Source organism: Arachis duranensis, chromosome 3 (genome assembly GCF_000817695.3).
Source record: "Arachis duranensis cultivar V14167 chromosome 3, aradu.V14167.gnm2.J7QH, whole genome shotgun sequence".
Taxonomy (NCBI): Eukaryota; Viridiplantae; Streptophyta; class Magnoliopsida; order Fabales; family Fabaceae; genus Arachis; species Arachis duranensis.
In genome coordinates this window covers 124,819,183-124,839,516 of record NC_029774.3, presented here as the reverse complement: position 1 = coordinate 124,839,516, position 20,334 = coordinate 124,819,183, and the positions used below count along the sequence as shown (strand labels likewise).

The following is a 20,334-nucleotide window of genomic DNA, read 5'->3' as shown; positions in this document are numbered from 1 at the left end:
GTTGAAGAAGAGCCTAACCTGGAAGCGAAGAGATTTTATCATCTGCTAGAAGCTGCTGCGAAACCTTTGTGCGATAGATTCGTTCATTCGAAGTTATCTGCGTGTGTTAAAATGATAAGTATTAAGTTAGAGTCAAATCATACCTAAGAGTCTTTTGGTAAGTGAGCCACCCTTTGCAACGAATTGGTATCTATAGAGTCATCTAGCATCCTCCGAAACCACTATGAAGCAAAGAAGCTAATTTCAAAATTGGATCTAAATGCGATAAAAATTGATTGTTGTTTGAATGATTGTATGCTATACTACAAGACGGATGCAAACCTTAATAAATGCAGATTTTGTAGATCACCGAGGTTTCAAGTCGAGAGAGAACAGATTGGTAAACGTCGATTAAAGAGAATTCCACTTAACAGATGTATCACTTGCCCTTAGTCCCTAGGTTGAAATGATTGTATCCATCGATGAATTTGACCCCTCACATGACTTGGCATAGTAGCAACAAGAGAGACGATGGAATCATGACGCATTTGTCACACTGAGAAGTTTGAAAGCATTTTGATCGGGTCCATCCTATATCTGCGAGTGAGCCCAAGAATGTTAGACTAGGTTTGTGCTCTGACAAGTTCGCACCAAATTTCAATTTCGATAATACGTACTCTTGTTGGCCCGTAGTCGTGACATCTTATAACCTGAGTCCCAAAATGTGCATGACAAACCCAACTCCTTCGAAAATGGTGCTTGATACTGGTGAGGCAATCTTCCTTAGGTCTATTGTTATGGATGATGATATCATTGACATTGAATTAGATGCCGACGCACTTCCACCAAAGGACGACGATCTTCAAGAAGAAGACGAGGTCGATGGCGACGAAGAAGAAGAAGAGTTCGATGATAATCAGGAAACTACATCGGAATAGGAGGATGGTGAACCAGAGGTAGAAGATGATGAATCGGATTAAGGTTAGTGTAAGCATAGTTCTGTAATATGTATTTTTTTAAAAACCTAATTGTATTTGTAATATATATTTTAGTAACTGTAAACATAGTTCTGTGAATGTTTAGATATTTCAGTTACCATCATTCGGTATTTGTAAGTTATATTTTTCGTACTTCACATCAAGTTTGAAGCACTATTTCAATTGTTAATTATTCCAGTACACTAGAGATGGACAGAAAAAGATAATTAAAAAAAAGTGAAAATGCTACCGTCGAAACTTTTTGATAGTAACATAATTTTAAAAAAATTTCAAAAAAATATTTCCGTCGGCGTTACCGTCGGATGATCCCTTGGTAATATAGCGGGAAAACGAACGATGTGACGCTAATGTTTCCGTCAGAAATTTCTGACAGTAATATCCAATACGATCTATTTTCATACTAACTATATTCTATCACAAAATCCGACAGTAATTACTGTCAGATAAAGAAAATCTAACGATAAATATTTACCGACGAAATTTATATCGTCTGATTATTTTGGACGGTAAATCCAACGATAATTCAATTTTTTTTTTATAATTTTCGACAACAAACTTAATATTATTCAGCGTTTTTCTCATAATATGTTTGATCATCTAAGCCAAGTTAGCTTTGTTGGTAGCACGATGCAACTACGTTAAATATAAAGAATATTTACAAATTTTTATTTATTATATTAATTTTATTAATATTAATATTTAAGCGAATGGTTAAATTTTAACCGATTTTGAGTTAATTAATTGTTAATAATTGTATATTTACATATATGATGATTGGTATGTATAATGATACATTGTACCTATTCACACAATAACATAAAGTCATAACCAATTATCATCAATTTTATAATAATTAAATATAAAAATAAATATTTTTCTAAAACAATAATTTTATCGTACCTTAGAATTAAAATAAATATAAAATTTTGTGATTTTTTTAATCATAATTCTCAACAAAATGAAGTTGCCATGTTATTGAAAATAGTTATAGACTTTAGTTACCGTGATTAATAATTTGATATGTATCTCATCGCTTGATCCTTTAATTAAGACTTAGAATAAATTACCATTTGTTTCTATAAAAGATATAAACGCTGATAAATGTATCTATATAAGAATATAATGACAATTGTATTTACAGAAGATAGTTTTTGTTTGCCAAAAATACCCTAATCGATTAATTGTGTAATTAATGTTTGGGTACTCTTGACACACAGAAGCTATCTTTTGTAGTTATAATTATCGTTTTATTCTTATATAGGTACATTTGTCAGCATCTGTATTTTTTATAAATATAAATAGTAATTTATCCAAAGACTTATTAAGAGGTTAGTATAGAAAATATGACGTGATTAGCCTATTATTCTTACGTTAACATACAATATTGACAATCCACAATTAAAGAATTCATCTACCAAAAAAAATCTATATTTACTACAATAAAAATATAAAAATTAATTTTTAATTAATCGATATATATTAAATTTTTTATTAGAAAATTATATTTTTAACTCATTATTTAAAGAATTAGTATTTAAGATACCATTTATAATTTATGATTTAAATTTTAAAATTAAAAAAATTTTAAAAAATAATTCTTTAAAACCGTATTTATTTTAAGATATTAGTGAGACTAAAATTAAAGAATTGAGATTTAGTATTATATTTATTGACCTAAAATTGTAATAAAAGAAGAAAGGATAAATTTAAAATTAGAAATTTGGAATGAAAGTGTTTTTGGAGTAAATTATTAATAAAATTTTAGTTTTTATTTTAAAAAATTTTAATTTTCTGTATCTCTATTTGTTTGAAAATATTGAAGGAATTGAAATTTTAATCCTAGTCTTGCGTTAATAAACATAATACTAAACAAACGCAGTCTTAGTGCACAATAGAGTTTCGATTTTTGGACGGTTTACAAACTTTGGGCTTTAAGGGAAAAAAAATAGTTGCCCCATTTCTATTTTGCCAAACCCATAAAACAGAAGGCTTTTAGGTGAGACTGTGAGAGGGAGAGAGTTGAGGCTGCGAAGTGCGAACAGCCGAGGAAGATGCATCGACGTTCCTTGTTTCACTTACAAAACGGATTCCTTCCTCCATCAAAATATTCTTAAAATATCAAAATATTTTCTTCATAACTAAGGCTGCCTTTGATTTTTATATCAGTACAGGACAAGATTGAAAATAGAATAAAACAAGATACTAATAAATAGAGACATAAAAATGTATATTTTTGTATTATATTTAGTAATAAACTAGAATAAATTATAAAAATTTAATTTATTTTTTTTTCATTCAAAAAATTTGAGATAAAAAATATAATAATAAAAAATATAATTATAAAAAATTAATAAAAATAATAAAAAAATAAAAAATAAATTATATCTTTTATTAATATTTTTGTATCTTTTTTATCAGAATAAATATAAAATACACTAATTTAACATTTCTAAATATATTATTTCTGTTTATATCTCTTCTACCAAACATAATCATATATTTCAGTGTTTTTATTTTAGTGTCTTGTTGTATCTGTAAACAAAACGCAGTTTAAGTGTCATAAAATGGGTCCACTTAACACTTTTTCTCATAACTTTATGTAAATTGCAAAAGTTTGATCGAGTCAAAACTCAAAAGGTTCCAAGGCCTAATAATTAATAAATACCTTGGGTATATCATTTGTTGCTGTGTATGCGTGTAAATGTGGAAAGAAGCTTCCGGATTGTTGCACTTTTATTTTTGTCCAATTAAATAATAATTCAAACTGCATTATTAGTCTTATTATTTATTAGGATATATAGAACTCATCATATATATCTGACTATTGTTTATTAGTCACTTAATTAATTAGTATAGTAACTAAATACCAACGAGATTTGTTGAGAACAGTTCACTATGTCGAAATTACTTCACTATTGCTACTTGTTTTGGAAAATGGAATCCCGACCCGAAACTTGGAATTATATATTGAATTGATTTCCATACAAGAATTATTGTTCCAAAATTCAAAGACACTAGCTAATGAACCAAAAAAGTTGAATGAGACTTGCATGTCTTATGCTTACTAGGTTGGGGACGCGTAATAAATAAACAGACAGCATGATTTAGGATAAAGCCAAATCGTCAAATTTGAAGAAATTTTGAAATAAAGGGTACTTGTATTATGCATGTGTATGTGTCACTACTACTTGACATGTTTATGCGGTTCTTGAACCCTAAACACTACACAATATCATTATTCATTTTGTTAGTTTCTTATTCACATGCTTAGTGCTAACAGCTGGCCCTCCCATTCACATACACATACACATACACAGCTAGATCGTAGCTATGGCTAATTAAGCTTATTATTGCAACAATATTAACGATGTTACTTGTCTCCAATGATGCTAACATGCCCAGTTTTCATTTACTATTAAAGTCTCCCTCCTCAGCTTGTAAATAATGCATATGTTGGAAGCCCGTGAAAAAGTTCCTATGTCAATTCCAAAGATATTTTCAATAAAACAATATTAAAGAATAAATAGAAGTTATTGTTTTTTACCATTATTTTTATTCATCAATCTAATTTCTTTAATTTAATAATTTAATAACGTATTTTTACTCTACGTTTTTTAATATTGATGATTATCTACCGATAAAAAATAATAAATTCTACTAATCATATTATCTTCATCAATTTTAAGATATCTTCAAATTTTTTTATAATACTAATGAATATTCAACCTTTTATGGGAATATCACGAGTTAAGAACCATCACTACTACAAAAACGGAATTTAGTTACCAAATTTTAACTACAAATATTAAATCGTGGTAAAAATAAATAAGCGTATTTTTTACTTATCACGAAATATTGTCACAGTGGCTAAAATTTAACATTTTGCCATAAGAAAAGTATAGGTGAACAATGAAAATATTAAACAATATAAATAATAAATATATCGGATGTTTATTTTTCTAATGAACAGATGGTTATTTTAATATTAAAATTTAGAAGGTTAATTTAGAGGTGTAGTGTGTTTTTATTTGATTGAGGTTGTTCATATTGTTCAATAAAATCATTATCTCCCTAGCATTTCCCTTTGCCATAAATAATATTTTTTGTATCTACATTTCTTGCGTACATTAACGTGTCATCTTGTCTTAAATAAATTAATTTTGTAAATAAATTTATTAATGTTGTATATACCCTAATTATTGTTATACTGATGAAATTGATTAGCTGCAGATTATATTATTAATTAAGCTTCTCAAATTAAACAAGTAAAATAATTAATTAATGGAGGTTTTCAATTGTTTACACATGAATATTAATTAATTACCAGCTAAAAATGATTTGTAAAATTATATCCATTTAAAGAAGTAGAAGGGAAAAAGAAAGTGTGTCCTGACTCCTGATTGTTAGGATGAATGTTGGAGTTGAGTGCGGCAGTGGAAATTAAAGCAGCATACAAAAAGGAAGAAGATGCACATGATATATGATTATTATTGTCCATTTTCAAATTAAACTATTAATTAGCTTCTTCAACTATATCTATCTATATGCAGTATATAAATGCTTCAATTCGTTTCCATTACTTTTCTATCTCCTCATCACTCTGATATAATTAATTAATATTAAGCATGTCATCAAGTAGAACACTAGTGAGGCATGTGTTTGATGTTCCTGAAGAGATATGTTACGTGCAATGTGGATTGTGTTCATCCATTTTAGTGGTGTGTGTGCCATGCACCAGCATGTCAATGGCGGTTCTCAGTGTCAGATGCGGCCACTGCTCAACCATTCTCTCTGTCAACATGATCAAACCTTCCTTTCTTCCTTCTCTGGTAACCCCTTCCAATCAGGTACATACAATTGCATTGTTTGTCATCATCATATGCTCATTAATTCATGAATTCTTAATAATGCAGCTAAATATTGAGGATGGCAACAAGATTAGCACTTTGAACGCTCATAATAATTATAATGATTGTGAGGAAGCCAATAATAATGTAACTACTCCATTCACAACTGATTCTGCTCCCAATAAACGTGAGTAAACATGAATATAATTTCGTAATTTAAAGGATGGTAAAGTTGATAGGTGAGAGCTGTTAAATGGTTTTACTAATTTGACTAAATTTTCATTTTACGACTCTCAGCTATCAACTTCACGTGTCTTACTGCATTTGAGTTTTCACCTTAAAAAATACCTAGTTGCACTGTTTTTTTTATATGACGAGATGATTTTTGGATCTACAGCGCCAGAAAAGAAACAGCGAACACCGTCGGCTTATAACTGTTTCATCAAGTAATGTTTATAGTCTTTAATTTAAATATACAGAGATTTTCTTGTGAATTATCATTCACTAATTCTGTCGAATTGAAACTTATTAGTTTCATTAATAATGCAGAGAAGAGATTAAGAGGCTTAAAGCTGAAAACCCTGAAATGGCTCACAAGGAAGCTTTCAGTACTGCTGCAAAAAATGTACTCATCACTCTTAAATTACCTTCCATGCTTTGAATTTAAATAAATCATTTTATTTTTTTCAAAAAAATGATTTGAGACAAGCATGACAGGCATTTTAAATTGGAGTATATATATAGATTATTTTGAAAGATGAATTTGGTGATGGTGATGATGATTTTTTTCAGTGGGCCAATTTTCCCCCATCTGAGTATAGAAGAGGAGATGATGAAATTGACGAAGAGCGCTCTACCCACACACCCCAACTTGCTAATAATAATAAGGTACGATTAAAAGCAGAATTTGAAATATGAGTTGAAACTTGGTATATATCAAATCTTTGGTAATTTAGGCAACAAATTATAACTCAAATGGTATAGTCATTTTATTTTCATTTAGATTTCGAATTCGAATCTTACTTTTAATTTTAATCTACTATTAATAAATTTACAAAAATCAATTAGATATTATTGTATTAACAAAAAAGTCAATTTTTAAATTCACTTTTAAAAATTAGATTAAACTTTTTTAAAATAAAAAAATTGGTAAAATAATAGAATTTAGTTAATTATTTTAAATTAAGATAATATATAATAAAAATTATAAATTCAATAATAATTAACTTCTCATTTTAATCCATTATTTTATCAATTTTTTATTTTAAAAGATTTTTTTTTAAAGAATTATCTAAACTCAAATATAATTATATGATTGTATGAATTTTTTTACACGGTATCATCATATAGAGTCATTATTAATTAATTATGAATTTATAATAGTACTTTTAATTTAGTTATTTGGAATTAAATGTTAATTTGACAGGTGAATATTGAAGAAGGTGAAGATCGACGTGGAAGAAAGAATCTAGAGAATTCTATGATAAATGCACCGTTCAAGTGAAGAAATAAAAAGATGTTTTCCGAATCATTCTTTAAAAAAAAAAAATGGAAAAGGAAATTATTAGAAATTTTGAGTTTAGAAAATGCTATGTAATTTTTCCTATAGTACTAGTACGCCCAATCTCACTTGTCTTAGGATCACACAAATTCTCTTCTGAGTTCTGATAATGTCAAAAATTCTCAAAAATTTCTCCATATTACGTGGTAATTTCACAAAGTAGTAGGGTATATAGATATCTTATTCATCATTTTTAATTTCTTGCTACAAATAATAATACATCATCATCAATCAATATTCAATTGGATACTAACTATATATATAGCTGTTTACTTAAGCAGCAATAGTGCACATAATCAAACCATCATTAACTAATTAATTTTTACCATTCATCATCATCAGCTATATATAAATCACTATTCCTTCATTCCCTTTTTGGATTAATTATAATTATCCGGTGATTATTAATTATACATTATTATTTCCAATTTTTCCTTCTTGCTGAACTTGGTCCCCTTTTACAATATCTGCCTGAAATGTAAAATTTAGACAACGCACCATCAGATCATTATATATATCTTCCAATTTTCATATCACTAATAATGATAAGAATTAGAAAACCTCAGTTATAGCCTGCATATATAAATCTCTATACATTTTTTTTTAAATTTATATAATGGGAGGTTATTTAATTAGATCAGATCTCTTACCGAAGAATGGCCTTCTGGTGGGAGTAGTAACTTGAAAATAGTCCCTAAAGAATTCCTTATTCTCCTTTTGCAGTTCTTTCCACACTGCACAAATTTGTAACATAGACTTAATTTCACAACATGCAAATAAATACATAGTGATGAAATTGAAAACTCATTAATAATAATATGGTTCATATAATATATATGGACCTGTAAGTGTAACAAGTGGCTTGATTCCTGCATGTTCAGCTAGTGCCTTTATGCACTGATCTTGACTCATATGAAATAGCAAGCATCTCTCTATAAGATTCTGAACCTGCATTATTATTATTTTCCATGCATGTCAATATAAAATAATAACTAGTACTAAATTAGAACAAATGTCCAAAATGTACACAAATAGAAAGAAGGGAAAAAATAGAATAAGGAACACATCTATATATACCATCCTGATATAGCTGTGTGGGTGGCAATACAAACAAGGAAGAGGATACTGGTGACTGTGATACATATTATTATATTATTGTACTGTGTGCTATTGCAAGAGAAGAAAAAAGGGAAAAAAATTGTATGTTTGGAGTTTGGACAAATTATCAAAGAGAACAAATTAGAAAAGGAATGAATAGAGGAAAGCAAACAAACACAAATAATATAAAAAGAAAAAAAAAGTACAAGGAGGGATGCATGAAGATATTTTGTGAGGTTTGAATTGCTCTTATTATAATATATATATATTAGAAAAGAGACAAATGAGTACTGTATGGTGTTATCCACACATATCTATAGTGAAGGGCCAAAATAGCTCAAGAAATCCAACACTAGAGATTCACCTCATCTTCTAAGAGGATAAGAGAAGTGTATGTGATTGATGTATATTTCAAATTTATGTGCTGATTAAGACCAAAATGTGGACAAGGCTATAACCACTTAAACAAGGGCACCTTGCTACTATTACTGTATAGTGTATGGTATATAGTATAGGCCTAAGTTAATGCATGCATCAATTAATTACTGCCACAATTTTTTTCTCTTTTGTGGGGGTCCTACGAAGTTCTTTTGGTGAAATGCAATGAATAATGAATATGGAGGGAGGTGGTCCCCTTCTTCTTCTCCTAGCTAGTGAATAGTAATGAAGAGAGCCACTTGATTGCATTTGCTTCCATATCAATGACGCAATTGAGATTTGAGATTCAGTCTTTTCCATTTCCAACACCAAAAGAAAATTAAAAAGTGTTGAAGCAATGTCATAATATGTTCTAACATCGATGAGATTGGTATTAATGTCGCTTTGCTCTCAAGTTTATTAGATTTATTTTGCTCAGAGAGAGATCGATAATTTCGTTATAGTTTCCAAGCAATTACAGCATGCAAACTTCTTTCTCAACAAATGTATCTCATTGCACCAAAAAACAATGTGTCATTATTATGATAATTATCATTATCATCATCAATAAATCTTCGAGTTTTATTGAGTTTAACTAAATCTTCTATGTTATTAATTAAGTTTTTTTATAAAAAAATACGTAAAGTTTAAGAGATATATATGTTTGTGATGTATTTGTTAAAACAAAATATCAAAAAAATATTATTAATAATAATCTTAACATTCACTCTTAATACATTTAAACCTTTTTCTCAACAAAGATTCTCACATGAGTGGCAAAATAAAGATAAAAAGTTAAAAGTAAACATCAGATTGGTCTAAGTGAATTTTAGATTTACTCTCATACATGTTTACATGGCTTTTAATAAAGTTTTTAAGAGTTTAATTCTGATGCATTTTACACACTTATGCAATTATATCCATTTTTTAAATAATTATTTATTCAATTAATGTTAAAAGTAATTAGTTTTGTTAATATGCATTACCTAATTGTATGTAAGTATAAAATTAATTTATACTAACAATATATTAAAATTAAATTAAATTTTTAATATATATAAAGCAAATATTCTATCAAATTTTACTAAAAGACAATTAAGTTCAAAAAATATATACATTGTAAGATATATTAGTCCTCTTAAAAGTGGAACCAATCAATCTTGATGGGAATGCTAAATGTGAGAAAGTGAAGAATACAAGTACTTTAAAAATTAACTTGCTATATTAAAGGTTAAAAAAAATCATAAATTGTAAATTTAATCCTAAATCTAAATCATTGATGATATAAACTATAATAAATAGAGAATTAAAATTTGTTTAATTAACAAAAAGAGTAACTCTTTATTTAGCAAAAAACGTTTAAAAATAAGTTCTTCTCTTCTAAAAATCAAACTAGCCGATCTAAAATTTTTTGATGTTCACTTTGAATGAGGTAAAGTATTATTTTGATTTCTAATGTTTTGGTTAAATGTTAATTGATTCTTAACATTTTAAACATTTTATTTCTATCCTAAAAAAATTTAAACAAGTTTAATATTATCCTCCTGTTAAATTTAATATGAATAGTTAACCGAATGAATGACATGGATATTAACAATGTTATTAATTAAGTTAATTATCTTTTTATTTCCGTGTCTTAAAGAAACATAACAAAAACTTTTTTGTAACACTTCTTATTCTCATTCTTCTTTTACAGAATCTCAAATCTTAGCAATCAATCGTCAATGCTCTATAATAAAAAAAAAACTTTTATATTGATAATGGTCGATTTTACTTATTTTATAATATCGAATATTATTAACTCTTTAAATAAACTAACAATGGAACAATATTAAACTCATTTAAAATTTTTTAGAATTAAAATTGAACGTTTAAAACACTATAAACTAAATTAAAATTTAACATAAATATTAAAGATCAAAATAGTATTATTTTTACCCATTTGGATATTTTTTGTGTGTTTCTGGTCATGACCCATTTGTATATTTACTTACTTGTGTTTGGCCTCCATTGTAGGAAAAAAAAATCAATTTTAAATTTATAAAACTTATGAAGTATTGATTACCTTAATTAAACGGTTAATTTGATAAAGTTTAATGTCCACAATTATTCAAAAAACTTATTCCTTCAAGTGTGTTCGATATGATGTAATTGAGAAAATATTCAATTTGGTCCCTGAAGTTACACTCGAGCCTCAATTTAGTCCTTGACGTTTTAATTGTCTATTTAATTCCTAAACTTTATAAATTTTAATCAATTTAGTCCCTGCGGTAGTTTCTGCCACAGAGTCATTACCACAGAGATAATGTGTACAACGGACTGCCACGCTGGACTCCACTAAAACGGCATCGTTTTTGTTTGGCGCTCAAATAGCCCAAAACGACGTCGTATCATGTTATAGAGATGGAAAACGTTTTAGTTAAACAAGTCACACCGTATTTTCCCTCATAATAGAACTGTTCTTCTTCTTTCTCTTCTCTTCAATGGCGCTGCGAGTCTGACTTATCAGATTCGTTGAAGTCGCGATTCTCTTCTCTTCAATCACTTCACATTGCACCGGTCGTCTTCTCTTCACCAACGTTGACTAAGTTCGAGGTAAGCAAAATATTGAATAAAAAAACTTCTATACCCGTGATGATGCTTGGGTTTTTTGCTTCACTTTTGGTTCCTCCACTTTTTTCTTTTTTATGCATTCCAGCTAAATGCATTTTGTTTTGCATGTTAGTATATGTTAGTTTTTGTGTTTATTCTATGTTAGGGTTTATGTTTTCAGTGAGTATCATTTAATTTCTTGGCTTATGTTAGATGTTCGATCATTCCCTGTTCCTATACCGTTAATTTGATTTTGAATATTTTAGGAGAATTTTTTTTGGGTTAGGGTTTCAACATGGGTGTGTTTGTCTGATAATCAATGGATTAAGAAATAAAAAGATGGAATCAGATTGTCATATGCAATATGTTACATTTGATTCTTGCTCTGTTTTATTTAAAAGAGAGGTGCATTTTCATCAAAGTCTTAATCTCATTAAGTCAATTGCTTATTGCATCTTGTAACATGGAGTAATTGATATGATTTTCTAAATGAATTTGTTTTGGTCTGTTGTTGTCTCATAACAACAATGCAATTTATGTTTTAGCAAGTCTAACCAAAGAGAGAAAAAATATTTTGAGGGCTTTAGGTACTCGTTATATACTCTGTATGTACTCCTATGATGGAAGCAACAAGCAAAAGACCAAGATGAAGAGGTCTTATAAAGAAGGTTCTTGTCGCTATTGTGGGGAAAAAGCCCACACCAAGAGAAACTGCCCAAAAAGAAAAGCTGAAGAAATGGCAGCTGCTATAGCAGCTGCGGCTGCTGCTGCTAAAAGTGGTAAAAGTGGTAATTCTAACCCTGCTGTTCATATCATTGCGACTCCAGTTGTGAACCCTACTCATGCTATTCCACCTGCTGCTATACCATCTCAAGTTGGTGCACATCAAAAAATCAGAATGAAGGCCAGGCTGAGGTTGAACTTGGCATGAGTCAACCAATTATGTCTCAAAATGAAGATTCTCTACAGGTAATGGTATATTTTAAATTATACATTAACTTTAATCACTATGCAAATTTATTTTTTGTTCAAATTTCACTAACTTCACACTTTTTATAGACGGAGACTAGTTTAGTGCAACATAATGCAAGGCCCCCAAAGCTTACAACCAAAAGAATGGTGTCCCAACCATCTAGTACTCCACCAGCAACCAATGTACCAGTTGATCCAATGCAAGGTGCATCTTCAGGGACAGCCACACGACTAGCTAGTTTCATGAAATTTGTCCCTACTCCCGGATTCAAACCTCCAAAAAAAAAGAATTGAATTGTTGATCATTCTGTCTTTGGGAGCTTTATATGTAATAGGGGATTATACTTTTGGATTAGTTACCTTTTGGATTAGTTATCTTGTTTCTCGAAGTTTGGATAACTTTGTAATGATGACTTTTGGTTAGTTATATTTAGAATGGTTCCTTTTGGATAATTTACTTTGTTTTGTTTGTGTGTTGCATCACACTAAACTAGCTAGTTGTGTTTGAATTCAGTATCAATGTAAATGTTTTATTAATGAATTATAAAGAATTTGGATGATATTTCTTATCTGACATTGTTATATTTTATTTTGTGTTGTTTGATTCATATTAACACAGGTACAATTTTTATTCATTGAGACTTAAAATAAAAACAGATACAACAATACATATAACAACATACGTTAATTTTTTTTCAAAATATTCCTGCAATCTGAATCAAAACCATCAAAATTTGGCTATTTATCAAAAAATATAAGGCCAATCTTCACCATTTCCATAATAACATAGCAACTACAAGCAAATTTATTAAAAGCAATAAAGCCCCTCCCAATTTCAAAGCCCTAACATCAGATTCCAAACTTCCAATCTTCCAAGCAAAGTTCATCCTCCATTCTTCATCATTTTCATTTTTTGGTACTACTCTGCCTCTTGATTCTCCTTCTTTATAGAATTCATTAGCCCAAACAAACAACCCACACCACCTCTTGCCAACACTCTGCAAACAGATTCAGTGGAGATGGAGAAAGAATCAGACACTACAAGCGTTAGAAAAAGTTAAGAATAATCTTGTACTTACATTGTAGTTTGGACACCCAAAAAAAGGTCTTCCTGGATTTGCATCTGTTCCTGACCATCTCAGAACGGGTCTAAACCCACACCCACACCACTCTGGAAATAGTTCTTCTCTGCTTCGAGTGGTTCTCCAACCTCCATTAGAGCGTTGATTGCTGGAACTCCCAACGGATTTACTGCTGCTACCTATCATGGACTTCATAAAAACGTCTCCCAAAAGGGGAGTAAGAATCGACGAAGAAGTTAAGGGACTTCAAATTGATTTGGGGATTAGGGATTTAAATAGTTCATAGGGACTAAATTGATGCAAAAGTTTCAAATGCCACGTAATATATCCGTTAGACGTCCAGTGTGGCAGTCTGTTATACACATCATCTCTCCGGTAATGACTCTGTGGCAGAAACCACCGCAGGGACTAAATTGATTAAAATTTATAAAGTTTAGGGACTAAATAGAAACAATTGAAACGTCAAGGACTAAATTGAGGCTCGAGTGTAACTTCAGGACCAAATTGAGTATTTTCTCGAATGTAATTGGTAGGAATGGCAAATTTTTCCTGAGTAATTTTATGTGCAATTTTTCATAAAATGACGCCATCCTTTGCTCAAGTTCTGTTTCTTTTGCTAAAATTGGTAAATGTTAACCACATGAAATTCAGGACAATATGCAGCATAAATCTTAACTACATGAAATTCATTTTGACATTCGTTAAATGCAATTATTAGTTCAACTACTATGACTAGCTTTTAGTTTCCCTTCACTGAGTGAATATTCAGTCTATTCTAAATTGGAATATAGCTTACAACGAGCATGAGGCAACAAATAGTTTGATCAGACAACTACACATGAAAATTGTGCTAGTTTTAACTATTATATAAAGTTTAAACACCGTAAGGAATTAACTTGTTTTAAATCCGCTTATTGAGGTGAAAACAACAGGATGAGAATTAGAAACAAAATAGCCGATTTCCCAATAGAATCCATATCCAAACATGCTTCGAGATGTTACTTTTTACAGTTTATTCTAACAAGGTATAAAACAATATAGATTCTACTCATACGTGAAAACAACCCACACACAACATTCAACAGATAAGTCTGGTTTGATTTCATTTAACACATGTATTACAGTATTAGTAGCTGAATTGAACATTCACAGTAACAGAACAAGCAATCAAAATCATACTTTTAGAGGACTCTACCTTAGAGAAAGAGAGGGGAAGTGGGAAAACAGCAAGATAAAAACAAACCTTACACTTTTCCTCTTTTCTCCCCTTTTAGGACTCAGATATTGAACTGTTTTCCTTTCTTTGTTTTTGCTGTATCAGGGAAAAAAGAAGAAAGATGGAACAGAAAGAGGTGATGGCATACATTCCGCCAACATAACCCCACTCATGCTTCCTGATATGAGAATGAGATCATGGGACATAACAACTACTCCAATTTATATTATATATATAATACAAGAGAAACTATAGAGCTTCCACATATACAGATCATATATAGTCATGCGTAGCTAAAAAAGGTTTCATTCTTTCATTGAAAAATTTCTATTGTGTAACTCCACAGTGTAACTCTTTCCTGAAAGAAGCAACAAACAATGGAAAATGTGCAAAATAGTATACAATTGGTTCTCTCAACTGATGCAAAGCCAAGTCTCAAATGGACTCCTGAACTTCACCAAAGATTCATTGAGGCAATTAATCAGCTTGGAGGTTCAGAAAGTGAGTATATAGTACAAACTACAAAACAATACCTTTCTATTTTAGTATTTTTGAGATAATTAAACATCTTAGGCTAATGTATCTGTATTAGGCATTTCCCTTTTCTTCTTGTTACTTTCACTGATTCCAAATCATGGAGTTCTTTTCTTTTACCAACATATTGTGTGTGTTTTTTTCTGGTCATTGTAGAAATATAGACTTGGGAAAAGCCAACTACAACTAGAAATCTGTTTTGACAATAACTTGTTCTGATCAATGATCTTTTTTTTTTTCTCTTTGGTACAGATTGCAGAGAATTGAAGAACAGTGAAGGTCCTTGTAGCAGCAGGGAAGAAAGTATTGGGACACAGAATGAGATGACTGAGTAATAATTATAATAGTTAGAACATTGATCAAAGTAGTTGAATGTTTTTTCTAATTGGTATTAAAAATTTCATTGATCAAATGTTATGTTCAACAGAAGCATGCAAATTGCTGAGGCTCTCCAAATGCAAATGGAAGTACAGAAGAAACTTGATGAGCAAATTGAGGTAGGTAGCTTAATTAGCTACCAATACCTTATAATATAATATATGATCTAAATTGAAATTGGAGCATAATATGTTGAATCAATTTGGATCATAATTTTTCAGGTGCAGAGACATTTGAAGCTTAAAATTGAAGCACAAGTGAAGTACTTGCAATCATAACCCCAATTAAAAGCTCAATCTGTCATGTTCTATTCTATTCGATTATTCCATAGCACCCAAAAATAATATTAAGCAAACAAAATACTGAGAATCTAATAAGCTAACCTCAACAAACCATTAATTCGTAGGGCAGAACAGAACACAATCGCAAAAGATATATAGTCACATAAAAATCCTCAAAATTTAAACCTCTAACATAGCAGTCTCGTTCCAAAACCGAAACACCGAAATTAACAGATGAGAAATTAAAATTTAAAGAGTAAACCCTAAATGACAGAAAATTAAACGAAATTACGCAGCAGCCTTCTGGTAAACATAGGTGAGGCCACACTTTCCGCAGTAATGGCGATCAAAGTGGTTGGCCATGAAAGTTCCAGCACCGCACTCAGCGTTAGGGCACTCCTTCCTAAGCCTCTGAACCTTACCACTGTCATCGATCTTATAGAACTGAAGGATGGCGAGCTTCACCTTCTTATGCTTGTGCTTGATCTTCTTAGGCTTGGTGTAGGTCTTCTTCTTCCTCTTCTTGGCGCCACCGCGGAGGCGGAGGACAAGGTGGAGGGTGGATTCCTTCTGGATGTTGTAGTCGGCGAGGGTGCGACCGTCCTCGAGCTGCTTGCCGGCGAAGATGAGACGCTGCTGGTCCGGTGGGATGCCTTCCTTGTCCTGGATCTTGGCCTTGACGTTGTCGATGGTGTCGGAAGACTCCACCTCGAGGGTGATGGTCTTCCCCGTTAGGGTTTTCACGAAGATCTGCATCTTTGCGGACGGCAGAAGGGGGAAGCTACGCTGGAACTCAATGAATTTGGAAGCGGAGGGTTCATATGGTGAGCGGGTTATTAGGGTTAGGGTTTGAGTGGTGTTTTGGGTGGGTTGCTGTTAGCTAGTTGGAGGCCCATTATTAAATGGGCCAAAATTTAAATTCAAATAAACTTTTTTTTTTAATTTTTAAGTAAGTAATTGAATTTGAGAATATTTTTTAAACTTTATATAATTTATAAGTTACTATGCTAATTGCAAAAAATTATATATTAAAGTAAATAGAATTATTATTCTTATTAAAATGTGATGTTATATTTATACTATTTAAAAGAAAATTTTAATTTGATATTCTTTTATACTGAATTTTGTTTCTAATGTTGTTTCGACAAAATTGAATTAATTTAGAAAATTTTATTTCAATATTTAAAATTTGTACTAGTTAATTAAGAAACTCTATTTAAAATTTGAAATTTGAAATTCTAATACTAATTCATAATTAAGTGACTTTTTAACCATTTCAATTTTTAAATTTAAATTTTTTTACTTGCTACATTTATAAATTTTCTCTTTACTCAATTTACATTGTTATCTTTTAGATTATTTCTCCACGATAGAAGTACTTTCATTATTTCTCTCTTTTTAAATATTTTTTTAAAATTTACGTAATTTATAAGGTTATTAATTTTTAGATTGTATTTAATTTTATTTATTTTTATCGACAAATAATAGGATTGATACTACTTATGACGAAACTAATAACAAATTATTTTTAAATTAACAAATTTCTATATTCCTAATGAACAACGAACGTTTAATTAGAATTTTTTTTAAATTTAAAATTTGCACTAGCTAATTAGAAAACTCTATTTAAAAAATTAAAGTTTAAAATTTTAATACTAATTCCTATATTCTTAATCATGAAACTTCTAATGTCTTCTTCAGATCAAGATGAAGGTAAAATAAAGAGATTTACTAATTGAATACTTGATGTTGGAAATGAAAATATTGGTTCTGTTGTTGGTGATGAATCAGAAATTGAAATTTCAGATGATCTATTGATTACAACTACTGATGACCCTCTCTCTCATTTGGTAGGCTTTGCATATCCAAATTTGTTGTAAAACATGTTAAATTATAGGTATTTATAGAGTATGACAATTTTTGCACCCACGCTTGAGAGTGTCGAAAAGGTAAATGATTTTTTCTTGACAATCTTTCCAGGGATGAAAAAGGAATATTTGAGTTCTGACACATGTCAAGCTGATGAGAATGAAGATGTACAACAAGAGTGGTTCACACCAAAGTTCCTAAATGACATCAAATGTTCGGGACTATTCAATCACAAGTTGACTTTGAAGTCAGGAGTTGTTGTAATCTACTGCGAAACATAGACCAGACTTCAGGTTTATGCAACAGGACAAGATTAATAATTTAACGAACTTGGCAGCAACGTAATTGGAGCGACGGTAGTGACTGGTAGAAATGTTGGAGATAAAGTGTACATTCCAAGAATGAACTTGATCCCTTCAGATTCAGGATTGTCATTTAAGTTCCAACGGAGACAATTTTTATTAACAGTATTTCTTGCAATGACCATTAACAAGAGTCAGGATCAATTATTATCACATGTAGGACTTTACTTGCCAAAATCAGTGTTCACTCATGGACAACTTTATGTTGCTTTGTCAAGAGTTAAGAGTCGCAGTGATCTCAGGGTTTTAATTCTAGATGAAGATGGCAATCCGAAGTCATCAACAACAAATGTCGTGTTCAAAGAAGTTTTTAATAATATTTAGGTAAGAATAATATTATTTTTATTTTAATAGCATGTTATGATTTATACTTTTGTATAAATATTTACTGTAGATATAACTAATTTATCTATAACTCTGTTTTCATATTTGAGATGAAATGTGTAACAAGGAGCACAATATCATATGCCAATTGCTTTTCTAATGAAGTTAGTAAGATACTAGGTTGTCGATAAATTTTTATTAGCCTTTTGATATAAAACTTAGTGTAAAATTGACATAATATCATTACAGTTATATATGTTTTATTTTTTTCTTGTCTCCCTCCTTATGGTTCAAGAATATTATAGACTTCAAACTCTTCTATTTGCTTTTTTCTTTGAATAAAGATAAAACAACATATTCAATATATTTATTAGGGCAATTTACCCAAATAAATAAATTTGGTGAAAACTTTACTCAAATACACAAAACAGATTTCACTTACGTTTTTGTGCAATTTCCACTTTATGTAAACCGTGGTAAGCTACCACGGTTTCTGATTATAATGTAAACCGTGGCAAGCTACCACGAATTATGCTTTTTTTGTTTTGTGTGTAAACCGTGGCAAGCTCCCACGGTTTACAAAGAGAGAAATATAACCATAAACCGTGGCAAGCTCCCACGGTTTATGAAGGGGGAATTTTAATCATAAACCATTTATGTTAAAGTGTTTTATTGCATCAATGTGGTATCATTTAGACTGCGCATGATAATTGTGACAGAATACATATATATAATAGAAGCTCAATCCGCTTAAACTATCAAATACATAGCAGATAGCATATTAGACAATTCTCAAACCTTTTTAACTATCAAATACATGGCAGATAATAAATTACAGAAGTCTGAAATACATAAGACTAAATAGCATGCGAAGAACATAAACTAATATAGGGACCGGACATGACAATATGACATAACTAATCAGAATCCTCAATGGTGTCGCTGTCATCATCGTCGAACTGACCGAGCAGGTGACCTCCGGTGCCACACAATGGAGGACGCCTCACCCTCCTAGGTCTCTGCTCTGTCACTGGTCCTGATGGCTGTGCGGGAACGCCGTTGAATGTTGAGGCTGGGGTCCCTCCTAATGGGATCCATGGGTCAGTCGGAGATGCTGCAGGCTCGTTGAGGTCAACGGCCAACTGAGGAAGAACATCGTAAGTCTGTGGCTGCGGATTAGCAAACCGGGACTGGTCGTCAGGCATCTGTGGCCTATAATGGGTCCCATCATCATCCATGAGCATGTCTGCTATATCCCTATAGAACTCTGACTCAGTAACAGGATCATCGATGTCCATCCCAACAGCCGCGGTGGTATACCCAGCAAACGCATCTGGGGTGACATTCTCAAAGAGCTGAGAGCTACTACCCACATCCATAGCTGAGGCTGAACCAACTACATCCTCACCAACACCATGCTGAGTGCCCTGATCATCAACGGAAGATACTCTACCTCGAGCCCCTCCACAGCCGTCCTGCCCTGCCTGTCGTCTGCCTCTACGTCGAGGAACACGAAAATCCGCCACATCTCTATGATCAGCTCTAGGGATGTCCTCCTCTAAACGGTCAGCCAGCTCTCGCCACTCTCGATCCGTGGTACGGGTGCCTATACGCCGACGCCGATCGGCTCGCCTGTTATCTGGTCTGTCGTAAACGTCCACTCTAGGAGGTGCCTGCGACGACCCTCTATGACGAGCCTCCTCAGTCCACACAATCGGCTTAGGATCCTGAAATGCAACATCTGGGGATAGGAATCTGTGTGCCACACGGCACCACCACTCCAGGTAGTCTGATGATGGACCGGGATCAAGGACTCGATCGACC

The 20,334-nt window shown here is 31.3% G+C and overlaps 5 protein-coding genes across 6 annotated transcripts; 2 read left to right on the top strand and 3 right to left on the bottom strand.

Annotated features, from left to right (window-relative positions):
• The first annotated feature begins 5,587 nt into the window (after positions 1-5,587).
• On the top strand, positions 5,588-7,594 carry LOC107481340 (axial regulator YABBY 4). Of its 2 annotated transcripts, none has more exons than XM_016101622.3 (6): positions 5,588-5,806; positions 5,891-6,011; positions 6,222-6,270; positions 6,374-6,449; positions 6,617-6,712; positions 7,251-7,594. In XM_016101622.3, exons 1-6 carry the CDS (start codon positions 5,603-5,605, stop codon positions 7,326-7,328), a joined length of 624 nt encoding a protein of 207 aa, XP_015957108.1. In that variant the 5' UTR covers positions 5,588-5,602; the 3' UTR covers positions 7,329-7,594. The 2 variants fall into 2 exon arrangements, with proteins under 2 accessions (XP_015957108.1, XP_015957106.1); XM_016101620.3 differs by having other exon boundaries at positions 5,588-5,824.
• A 30-nt stretch (positions 7,595-7,624) lies between these two features.
• Positions 7,625-8,685, bottom strand: LOC107481341 (uncharacterized). Its single transcript, XM_016101623.3, has 4 exons — positions 8,463-8,685; positions 8,228-8,333; positions 8,036-8,119; positions 7,625-7,856 (listed from the first exon to the last, which is right to left on the bottom strand). The coding sequence occupies exons 1-4, from the start codon at positions 8,526-8,528 to the stop codon at positions 7,804-7,806; spliced, it is 309 nt and encodes a 102-aa protein (XP_015957109.1). The 5' UTR covers positions 8,529-8,685; the 3' UTR covers positions 7,625-7,803.
• Positions 8,686-13,194: 4,509 nt separating this feature from the next.
• Positions 13,195-13,852, bottom strand: LOC110278777 (uncharacterized). Its single transcript, XM_021137033.2, has 2 exons — positions 13,544-13,852; positions 13,195-13,462 (listed from the first exon to the last, which is right to left on the bottom strand). The coding sequence occupies exons 1-2, from the start codon at positions 13,739-13,741 to the stop codon at positions 13,232-13,234; spliced, it is 429 nt and encodes a 142-aa protein (XP_020992692.1). The 5' UTR covers positions 13,742-13,852; the 3' UTR covers positions 13,195-13,231.
• Positions 13,853-15,139: 1,287 nt separating this feature from the next.
• On the top strand, positions 15,140-15,952 carry LOC107481135 (myb family transcription factor PHL8-like). The gene is made up of 4 exons (XM_016101349.1): positions 15,140-15,263; positions 15,549-15,627; positions 15,724-15,793; positions 15,896-15,952. The coding sequence occupies exons 1-4, from the start codon at positions 15,140-15,142 to the stop codon at positions 15,950-15,952; spliced, it is 330 nt and encodes a 109-aa protein (XP_015956835.1).
• Positions 15,953-16,048: 96 nt separating this feature from the next.
• LOC107481342 (ubiquitin-40S ribosomal protein S27a) lies at positions 16,049-16,783 on the bottom strand. The gene has a single exon (XM_016101624.3). The coding sequence runs from the start codon at positions 16,709-16,711 to the stop codon at positions 16,244-16,246; it is 468 nt and encodes a 155-aa protein (XP_015957110.1). The 5' UTR covers positions 16,712-16,783; the 3' UTR covers positions 16,049-16,243.
• Positions 16,784-20,334: the final 3,551 nt, after the last annotated feature.

What these genes read in the sequence shown, in the direction of transcription:
- LOC107481340 (XM_016101620.3), top strand. Translation starts at nt 5,603, where the DNA reads ATGTCATCAAGTAGAACACTAGTGAGGCATGTGTTTGATGTTCCTGAA. An exon ending in TGGTAACCCCTTCCAATCAG is followed by an intron (nt 5,825 to 5,890) that starts GTACATACAATT and finishes TTAATAATGCAG; the next exon opens with CTAAATATTGAGGATGGCAA. An exon ending in AACTTGCTAATAATAATAAG is followed by an intron (nt 6,713 to 7,250) that starts GTACGATTAAAA and finishes TTAATTTGACAG; the next exon opens with GTGAATATTGAAGAAGGTGA.
- LOC107481341 (XM_016101623.3), bottom strand. Translation starts at nt 8,528, where the DNA reads ATGTATCACAGTCACCAGTATCCTCTTCCTTGTTTGTATTGCCACCCA. An exon ending in CACACAGCTATATCAGGATG is followed by an intron (nt 8,334 to 8,462) that starts GTATATATAGAT and finishes ATAATAATGCAG; the next exon opens with GTTCAGAATCTTATAGAGAG. An exon ending in CACCAGAAGGCCATTCTTCG is followed by an intron (nt 7,857 to 8,035) that starts GTAAGAGATCTG and finishes TTTACATTTCAG; the next exon opens with GCAGATATTGTAAAAGGGGA.
- LOC110278777 (XM_021137033.2), bottom strand. Translation starts at nt 13,741, where the DNA reads ATGAAGTCCATGATAGGTAGCAGCAGTAAATCCGTTGGGAGTTCCAGC. An exon ending in TTGGGTGTCCAAACTACAAT is followed by an intron (nt 13,463 to 13,543) that starts GTAAGTACAAGA and finishes ATCTGTTTGCAG; the next exon opens with AGTGTTGGCAAGAGGTGGTG.
- LOC107481135 (XM_016101349.1), top strand. Translation starts at nt 15,140, where the DNA reads ATGGAAAATGTGCAAAATAGTATACAATTGGTTCTCTCAACTGATGCA. An exon ending in TCAGCTTGGAGGTTCAGAAA is followed by an intron (nt 15,264 to 15,548) that starts GTGAGTATATAG and finishes TCTTTGGTACAG; the next exon opens with ATTGCAGAGAATTGAAGAAC. An exon ending in ACACAGAATGAGATGACTGA is followed by an intron (nt 15,628 to 15,723) that starts GTAATAATTATA and finishes TATGTTCAACAG; the next exon opens with AAGCATGCAAATTGCTGAGG.
- LOC107481342 (XM_016101624.3), bottom strand. Translation starts at nt 16,711, where the DNA reads ATGCAGATCTTCGTGAAAACCCTAACGGGGAAGACCATCACCCTCGAG.